The sequence below is a fragment of the Dipodomys spectabilis genome, unplaced genomic scaffold (assembly GCF_019054845.1).
Source record: "Dipodomys spectabilis isolate Male_0828 unplaced genomic scaffold, ASM1905484v1 ptg000051l, whole genome shotgun sequence".
NCBI lineage: Eukaryota > Metazoa > Chordata > Mammalia > Rodentia > Heteromyidae > Dipodomys > Dipodomys spectabilis.
The window spans coordinates 2,639,851-2,649,766 of NW_024870728.1; the positions used below are offsets into that span (position 1 = coordinate 2,639,851).

Sequence of the window (9,916 nt, forward strand, 5' to 3'; positions counted from 1 at the left end):
AATATTGATAGGTATCGCATTGAATTTGTAGATAGCCTTGGGAAGTATTGCCATTTTCACGATGTTTATCTTTCCAGTCCAGGAGCATGGGAGTTTTTGCCACTTTCCAAGTTCTGTTTTGATTTCCTTTTTCAGGTTTTTAAAGTTTTCATCATAGAGGTCCTTCACTTCTTTAGTTAAGTTAATTCCTAGGTATTTTATTTTTTATGGGGCTGTTACGAATGGAGTTGCTTTCCTAATTTCAGCCACACTTTTCTCATTGTTGGCATACAGAAAAGCCATTGATTTTTGAGGGTTAATTTTATACCCTGCTACTTTGCCAAAGTTTTGAATCAGCTTGAGTAATTTGGGAGTGGAGTCTGTGGGATTCTTGAAATACAAGATCATGTCATCTGCAAAGAGGGAGAGTTTTATTTCATCTTTCCCTATTTGGATCCCTTTTATGTTTGCATCTTGTCTTATTGCTGTAGCTAGGCATTCTAATACTAGATTGAAGAGAAGTGGAGAGAGTGGACATCCTTGTCTCATTCCTGAGTTAAGAAGGAATGGCTTTAGATTTTCATCATTAAGTATAATGCTGGCTGTAGGTTCTGTTCACCTATTTTGATCCAGAGCCCCACTGTCCCCCCACAGTGCTCAGACTCATAAGCCACACCTGGCCAGAGCACACCCTGTGCAGCGTACCTGTAGTCTCGGTCTTCTTGTTTTCACTTTCTACCTGTCTGCAGGCCTTTCTTTGCCCTGCAGAGATCTCAGGTCCACCTTCCTAGAGGTCACGTCCTTTCTTTCCTGACTGTGTTTTGGGTCTGGATTTCTCTTCTGGGTAGCAGAGACTGCAGTGAGTCCAAACGTGACATCTTGCCACCTTCAGAGACCACAGAAAGAAACCCAGCAGTTCGATTGCTTTCCATTGCCTCTGTGCGTGGCAAGCATCTGCAACTGACCCGACCCACAGATCAGAGCAAGTCGTGCGTCCAGGGCAGTGTGGTTCACAGGCTGTTACTACCCTTACAGTCAGGGCTGGAGTGAGCGCCGGTCACCCATGGCAAAGTGAGGGTGAGCAGAGGGGACAATGTGTAAAGAGGACTCGCACCCTGAATCAGCGTTTGAATCCCTGATCAAGTTGGACCTGAATACCACTCTACCCTCGTTTGCCATTTTGAAATACTCTCTCGGCTTAAAGCAGTTTGGGGCAGGGTTTGTGCTGATACTCCTTTCAACTGGAGTTCTTTTTTTTTTTTTGGTCTGGTCATGGGGCCTGAACTCTGGGCCTGGGCGCGGTCCCTCAGCTCTTCAGCTCAAGGCTAGCGCTCTACCACTGGAGCCACAGCACCACTTCCGGCTTTTTTCTTTTTTCTTATGTGGTGCTGAGGAATCGAACCCAGGGCCTCAGGCATGCAAGGCAAGCGCTCTACCACTGAGCCACCTTCCCAGCCCCCTCAACTGGAGTTCTGAGTGAAAAAAAGAGAAAGATATTTGGATGGGGGGAGAGTGAGAGAAGCGAGGGAGAATTTGGATTGCTATACATATGATCTCCAATTTACCATGGTTCGACCTTGGATATTTTAACTTTATGACGGTACAGAGCATACCCTTACAACGTTCTATTTTCCACTTCAAGCCCAGTGGGTCAATAAGTTGCATGAAATATTCAACACTTTATTGTTAGATGATTTCACCCAAGCGCAGGCTAATGTAGGTTCCGAGCCACGTTTGTGACAAGCGAGGCTGCTCTCTGCCGTTCGCTAGCTAGAGGGCATGGAGGGTACTGGTGAATTAGCATACTTTTCAACGCACAGTGGGCTGGACGGGGTGTGATCGCACAGCCACGCGAGGAGCGTCTCTATGAGACGGTGGTGATGCCTCCACGGGGTATTGGGGTTCAAAGGAATGTTTGGGTTCTGTTTGGTCATTGTGATCAGATAAGCAGGACTCACTGGGGGGAGAGAGGGGTATTTGTTATTCTTTATGACAACATTTGAACCTATCACTTCAAAGGAAAGAGAGAGAGAGAGGGGAGACGGACAGACGGAGAGAGGAGACACTCTAACGTGTGGCTCGTGTTGCAGGCCAGAACATGAGCCAGGCTCCCGAAAGCACCAACTGCTCGTTCAGTGACGTGGACGAGCTCACCAAGACCCTCCAGCTGGCCGTGCACCTCCCCACCTTCCTCGTGGGCCTGCTCCTCAACCTGCTGGCCATCCGCGGCTTCGGCTCCTTCCTGAAGAGGCGCCGGGACTACGCAGCCACCTCCATCTACATGATCAACCTGGCCGTCTTCGACCTCCTGCTGGTCCTCTCGCTCCCGTTCAAGATGGCGCTGTCGCGGGTGCAGCCTCCCTCCCCGGCCTTCTGCACGCTAGTGGAGTGCCTCTACTTCATCAGCATGTACGGGAGCATCTTCACCATCTCCTCCATCAGCCTGGACAGGTTCCTGGCCATTCAGTACCCGCTCCTGGTCAGCCACCTCCGCTCCCCCAGGAAGACCTTGGGGATCTGCTTCGCCATCTGGCTCCTGGTGTGGACGGGAAGCATCCCGATCTACAGCTTTCACGGGCAGGTGGAGACGTACACGTGCTTCCACAACATGTCTGACGGCACGTGGAGCGCCCAGGTCTTCTTCCCCCTGGAGGTGTTCGGCTTCCTCCTTCCCATGGGCGTCATGAGCTTCTGCTCCTACAGAAACATCTGCACGCTACTCAGCCGTCGAGACCGGACTCAGGACTGGGTCCAGCAGAAAGCCTGCATCTGGACCATCGGCGCCAGCCTGGCTGTGTTCGTGGTCTCCTTCCTCCCGGTGCACCTGGGCTTTTTCCTGCAGTTCCTGGTGAGGAATGGCTTCATCGTCCAGTGCGGAGCCAAGCGGAGCATTAGCTTGTTCCTGCAGCTGTCGCTGTGCTTCTCCAACATCAACTGCTGCCTCGACGTTTTCTGCTACTACTTCGTCATCAAAGAGTTCCGCGCGGACATCATGGCCCACCGGCCTTCCAGGGTCCGGCTGGTCCTTCAGGACACTGTGACTACCAGGGGTTAAGGGACGGCGGCGGCTTTGCCCAGAGGAAGGAAATCCTAGTCCCAGAGTCTCGTTAGGGACATCCTGTTCCAACTAGCATGAGTTCTCTTTGATGATGAGCACCGTCTTAGCTCTTTGTACTCCTAAACATCTTTCCACAGCCTCCAGATACCTTGATGTAGATCACCTCCGGTCTGGGATTTGGGATGAACCTAGGTCCCAGGTGAAGGCTTCATTTCTAAGTCCAAAGAAGTATGAGGCAGAAGATTCAAAATTCATCTGAAAAACAAAAAAAGGAAGGGGGCTGTTTCTCAAGCTTTCCCATCCATCTGTTCCACTAGAAGATTCTAGAAAGGAAGCGAGGACGTAGGGGAGGGAATCAATAGAGGCAGCTGCGGTGGGTGTCCTGGGCAGAGCTGCGGTGGTGGGGAGCAGCAAGCCTTTGCTTGGATTGACCGAACATGCACCTTTGCCCTGCTGGTGACGATGGCTTGGAGATGAACCTGGAGTGTTTAGGGCTCAGAAGACCTTGGTGCACAGTCCCATTTCCTTTAGGCTGTTGAGAGTGTAGGAGGCCAGCTAACGCTCCCCCGGTCAAGCAGTCTGCAGGAGTGAGGTGGCTGGGTAGCCCGGGCCGCGGAGACCCTTCGTGGAGGCCCGGGGACAGATGGGTAAAGCAGTAACGACACTCGAGAGAGGCGTGAGCTCTCAGGACACATCTGGGGAAGGAAGAGGCCGGGCCAAGGGTTGGAAGTGGACAGCCCCTCTCCCATGACCCCACGCTGTCCAGTACACGCTGACCCCACGCTGTCCAGCCCTGGGCTAGGAGAGGACGGAGGCCTGACCACACCCAGCCTTCTATCTGGGGCTGCCTGGGAAGTGATTCGTTTGGGCTGAATTTGAAGATGCGAGAGAGAAGTCGACGGTCTTGGTGTGAGAAATCGTCAGTCTTGGTTTGATTTTTGAGGTGGCAGAGTGAAGGTGTCCAGCCCTGGTGACACTTCCCAGAGAGCCGACTGACCAGCTCTGGCGAGGAAATGCATGAGTCAGGAAGGGGGGGGGGCTCTCCATGAGGCAGCAGAGGGCGCTCAGCCTGCTACAAGCCTCACTCGGCCTCTCGAGGCATCGATGGGCGTCTGGGGCTCTGGAGAAGGAAGGAGCAGGTATGGGCGGCTGGGGCTCTGGAGAAGGAAGGAGCAGGTGGCGGCAGCCCAGAGCCCTGCGATGACTCAGCCGTTCCCGGGAGCGAGCTGGCTGGAAGGAGAAATGGGGAGGTGGTTTTGCCAGGCGGAAGGAGTGGGCCGAGAAGAAACCGATGAGACTGCATAGGAAGAGAAGCAGCGCGGGAGGCTGAGCCTCGAGCAGCCGAGGCTCTGGCTGAGTGGGGGGGGGGGGGTGAGGGCCTGGGGGTAGGGGGTAGGGGTGGCTGCGTGGAGGAGGGGGGAGAGGGAGCCTTAGATAAAACCTGGGACCTGCCAATAGAGGAGAAGAGGAGGAGGCAGAGGAGGAGGAGGAAGAAGAGGAGCCATGTAGGGGGTGGGGGTGGAGAGGGCAGGAAGGGTGAGGGAGGCAGAGCCCTTCCTGGGGGAGCATCCCTCCCCTCTACTGGACAGAACCATGGAAGGGCAGGGGCCTCCTGGGCCGCAGCTGTGGCAGGGTTCAGGTGCCATTCTGTAGCAGCTTCTTCGGGGTGAGTGCGGAGGGACCTGTCCAGCAATGGTGACCATGGGCGAGGAAGTGAGGGCACCAAGGCCAGCGGCTCCTCCCCCACCGCCCACCCTGCCAGCCGGGGCCTCCAGGAGCCAGCACGCGCAGAGTCGGGACCCTGTGGACCAGAGCTGGCCGGCCTGGGCTGCAGCTCGGCGCTTCCTCTCCCTGCCTAACAGTGCTGTCCCCCGGCTGTCCTGCACAGAAACGCCACCTGTGACTGTGGGAGAGGGAGACCGTCCCATTCGGCAGGGCATCTGGGGTTGGTGTTTGGAGCCATGTAGCCCCCAAGTGTGTGTGTATGGGGAGCAGATCTAGGAGACCATGTAGTAGACGTGAGGGATGTCTGCCATTAGGGCTGAATGGGCCACCAAGACCAAGGTTCCGGGGGACTCCAGCCACCCATCATTCCCAGAGATGATCTAAACTAAAACCTTGTCTGTGTGGAGCTGTTTGGGGAGAAGGGAGAAAGCCTCCCTGGAAATAGGCTCAGGTTATGGCGGCAGTGGGGGTGGTGGTGGCAGTGGAGGGGGGAGGGGGAGGGGAAGGGGGAGGTCTGCTCTGTAGGAGGATCCAGTTTTGAGGCCATGCTGGCCATAGTGGGCCATCATCCCAGCATGAGCGTGGGGCTGGGATGGGCAGAGGGACCACCCCTGCAGCGGATGCCACCAGTGAGTCGCAGGAGCCAGAACTTAGGTATAGAAAAGGCTGGATTTGGGCTGGGAAGGTGGCTCAGTGGTAGAGCGCTTGCCTTGCCTGCATGAGGCCCTGGGTTCGATTCCTCAGCACCACATAAGCAGAAAAAGCCAAAGTGGTGTTGTGGCTCAAGTGCTAGAGCACTAGCCTTGAGCTGAAGAGCTGAGGGACAGCGCCAGGGCTCAGAGTTCAAGCCCCATGACCGACAAAAGAAAAAGAAGAAGATAAGAAAAGGCTGAGTTCCACTATTCAATTCAGTGAGAATCAAAGCTATTGTGTGGCCACACATGCGACCCCGTGTGAACACACATAGACATGCGTGCACTTCCATAAGATTAATTGGAAAAAAACCCATTTGATTCATTGGCTTTGATGAATAAATAGATTCACACAATGCATGAGGACCTTGTCTTACATGATCCTTTCTTCCCCGGTTCAGCCTGCTGTCTCCCCGCCTGACTGGGAGCTTGATCTCTGTGCTGAGGGAGTGGGGATCCAGAGACACAGCAGCCATGATGCCCTGTGTGCTTTGAAGTCTGGAGGAGGCAGGATCAGAAGCGCTGTGCTTCAGAGAGACGCTGGGGGCGGGGCTAAGCTCATCCTCCAGACCTCTGTTCTGGGGCTGCCCCTGGATCAAGCCCAACCAGCACATGTCTCTGTCAGGTGCGCCGCAGTCACATACACAAAGATATTTAGGGTGATCTGCAAAGCAGATCTGAGAAGCTTCTCCCCTCTAAGAATTGCTTTGGAGTGGACATCCATGCCAGGTGGTGCTCAAACACGCCGATGCATGTTTCTAGTTCAAGTTGTGCATTGGGGGAGGGGGACGGGGAGAGAGGAAGTGACATAGAATTTCAGGAAGATGCGCAGGAATAGCTATCCTGGCTATCTTGGGGTGATCCGAGTAGCTGATTCCCACAGGCAAAGCATTTCCCAGTGTGACCTTGGCTTAGGGGACACGCCATGCCAGTGACCTGGTGACTGGGATGTAGGCCCAGAATAAAAGTGGAAAAACTCTAGGAGGCCTAGGTTGGTTAAGGAAGGTTCCAGAGGTCTGGCTTCGGGGTAGAGTATGCTGTGGAGGTGGCCAGGAGAGGTCACCCCTTCCCCAAGGTGGGCTCAATGTTGCTTTGAACTGAGGTTGAGGAAAGGCCATTTCCCATGGCAGAACTGAGCCTCTTGGCTCTGCTTCAGCTTTCTGACTTTGAGTCCAGCTGGGCCTCAGTTGGCATTTCAGGAAGGCAGGCACGCACAGTGTAAGGGAATGTGGCACAAATGCCCACCAGAGGTACCTGGTACCTGTGCCTCCTAGGTCAGGGAACTCTAGAAATACTTGGTGGGAGAAGAACTGGGTGGACAAACAGACTTCCTGAATTAGTGAAGTTGGGGTACCAATCATCATACCTTGATCATTAGGGAACATTTGAGTCCAAAGGCTGGGACATTGAAGTCACCTGGACATAATGGAGATGAAGGTGGTAAGAACGTTTTTCTGCTGTCGGTAGCAGGCAGAGCCTTTGGCTCTGTGTCTGACAAGGCTGCTGGAATACAGCTCAGTGGCAGGCAGGGCTGCTGGTGCTTCAGCTTTCCTGACGGCCACCGCCACGGTTGCCTTTTCAGCTTTTGGGGTTTTTTTAGTTAGCTGTGGGGCTTGAACTTAGGATTTGGGCTCTGTCTCTGAGCTCTTCTGCTCAAGGTTGCCACTTGGAACCACACCATCACTTCTGGTTTTCTGGTGGTTCATGGGAGGTAAGCGTCTCATGGATTTCTCTTCCCAGGCTGCTTTTGAGCTGTGATCCTCAGACCTCAGTCTCCTGAGTAGGCAGGATTACTGGTGTGAGCCACCAGCACCAGCACCCAGCTCCAGACACTTTCAATGGGATATAGAAGTGGGTATGGGTGTATGTTAGACTTTTTGCCATTGTGACCAAATACCCAAGAGGCACATCCCAAGGGAAGAAGGGTTCATTTTGTCACCGTTTCGCGGGGTCCAGTGCCTGGTTACTGGTCCCCGCGTGCTTGGGATAGTGGCAGGAGCATGAGGAGGAGGCTGCTGGTCTCATGGCAGCCAGGAAACGGAGAGCGAGGAGGAGCCTGGGGATCTACTTCCTCCAACCTTGCCCTACCTCCTCAAGTTTCCGGAAACTCTCAAAATGTCTCCACCAGCTTGGGACCAAGTTTCTACACAAGAACCTGCAGGGGACATTCTCGAGTCAAGCCATGGCCTGGTGACCTCTGCAGGTGGCACAGGTCTGTGAGCCAGTGGCCCTGCTCCCTGCCACCGAGCCATCCAAGGCCCAAGCTTAGGGGCCCTTGCACCCATTCTGTCAGGTGCTTTCTTTCTGCCAGAAGGGAAGTAGAGGGAGGCCTCAGGCTGTCGGAGGCAGCAGCTGGTTGCCCAGCAACAGCTCTGCGCTGGTAGGTTGCTCCCAGGCCCTGCAAGGAGCCTCTGTTTACTTGAACAAGCTCCAGCGGGGCTCTCGAAGAAAAAAAAGATCCCCACTGTGAGCGCAGGGACGAAATGACATTTCCAGAATGAGAAGGCTGGATATGGGGAGAAGGGAGAAAGAGAGAGGGGACAGGACAGGGACTACGCTGGTGTGTGGGTGGGACTTGGAGGGGTGTGTGTGTGTGTGTGTGTGTGTGTGTGTGTGTGTACGTGTGTGTGTGTGTGTGCGCGTGTGTGTAATAGGAAGGGGAGAGGGCAGTTATAATGGCCAGGCTTCCCCTGGAACCCTCAGGAGGACTGGTCAGCCCTTTGTGACAATCTCATCTCAATTCCTTGGAAATCCTGAGTTAGGTCTTTCTTGGAGGAAAACTCTGAGGTGGTGCAGGCGGCAGAGTAGAAAGTCACTGTCCTTAGGGCACAGCAAGGTGGACCAAGGTTACCGGACAGGGAACAGGAAGTGACAGGTCCCTGCTGGCAGGGACCGGTGGGAAGGAGTAGATAAAGTGCTGTGGTCACCTGACAGCTGTCATGGAAGGGATGCCCCTCCCCCGCAGGAGGGAGTCCTCCCTCCTCCTCCTCCTCATCTTTGGCCTCTCTCTGGGAAGACTTCTGCTCAGGGGTCTCCTCTGTGTCCTGTGGCAGTCTGGCTTCCTGGAGAGGATTGGAGGTTGAGGATCTTTTGATGGTAGGAAACGCATCCATTTTCCTTCAAAAGCAGGTTCAGGGGTTGAGGATGTGGCTCAGTGGTAGAGTGCTTGCCTAGCATGCATGAAGCCCTGGGTTCCATTCCTCAGTACCGCATACACAGGGAAAGCTGGAATTGGTGCTGTGGCTCAAGTGGTAGAGTGCTAACCTTGAGGAAAAGAAGCTCAGGGACAGTGCCCAGGCCCAGAGTTCAAGTCCCAGAACTGGCCAAAAAAGAAAAATAGCAGGTTCATTGGAAGTGCAGGTATGGCTCAAGTAGTAGAGTGCTGGCGTTGAGCAGAAAAAGCCAGGAAAGAGTGCAGGGCTCTGAGTTCAAGCTCCAGTACCAGCACACACACACACACACACACACACACACACACACGCATGCATGCACACACACACACATGCACGCACACACACACACATACACACACGCACTCATGCACGCACGCGTGCACGCACACACACACACAAAAGGGTTTATTGCAGAGGCTGGATGGTGAAGATAGGTGTACAACTTTAGACATTTACTAATACTGAATACAATCAGAAAGAAAAGGAATTTTTGGTCCTGGAGCTTGAACCCAGGGCCTGCATGCTTTCCCTGATCTTTTTTGCTAAAGGCTAGTGCTCTACCACTTGAGCCACAGCTCTATTTCCAGATTTGTGTGTGTGTGTGTGTGTGTGTGTGTGCGCGCGCGCGTGCGCGCGCGTGCACGTGTGCATGCGCTTAATCGTAGGTAATACTCTCAGGGTCCTTTCTGCTGGGCTGGATCCTCATTTCTCACCTAGGATTACAGGGGTGAGTTACCAGCACATGGTAAGGCTTTTTTTTTTACTGTGAAGATGCGCACTATTAACCTCAGAACAGGGGGCTTTAGGATGCACCGCGCAGGGCATAATACCAAGACAAAAGGCTGTGTATTTTTATTATAGAAGCGTCACACGAGCACCTATGCAGTCACGTGGAGTTGCGACTTCAGCAGGGTCCTGACGGGTGTCCTGAGACTTTGTGTCTGTCTCTTCCTCTGCCTCACATCCTGCTGTCCACGAAGCCTCTCCCACCCCACTTTGGCAATGCTGTGATTTGAACTCAGGACCTTGTGCTTGCTTGGCAGGCATTCTACCACTTGAGCCATGCCCTCAGTCCTAATGCTTTCAGTTATTCTTGTTATTCCTCCTGCTTTTTGCCTGGGCCAGCTGGGACCTGAGTTCTCCTATCTATACCTCCTGCACAGCTGAGATTAGATCCGTGTCACCACACCCAGATTGTATGTGGAGATGGAGGTCTCACTAATACTTTGCCTGGGCCTCAAACTGCAAACTTTCCTCCCTCTGTCTCCCAAGAAATTGGGGTTCCAGGC

At 53.8% G+C, this 9,916-nt stretch overlaps 1 protein-coding gene across 1 annotated transcript; it reads left to right on the plus strand.

Annotated features, from left to right (window-relative positions):
* The first annotated feature begins 2,077 nt into the window (after positions 1–2,077).
* On the plus strand, positions 2,078–3,295 carry Gpr55 (G protein-coupled receptor 55). Its single transcript, XM_042679333.1, has one exon. The coding sequence runs from the start codon at positions 2,078–2,080 to the stop codon at positions 3,032–3,034; it is 957 nt and encodes a 318-aa protein (XP_042535267.1). The 3' UTR covers positions 3,035–3,295.
* Positions 3,296–9,916: the final 6,621 nt, after the last annotated feature.

Excerpts from the sequence above, each read along its gene's own strand:
- Gpr55 (XM_042679333.1), top strand. The coding sequence starts at position 2,078 with ATGAGCCAGGCTCCCGAAAGCACCAACTGCTCGTTCAGTGACGTGGAC.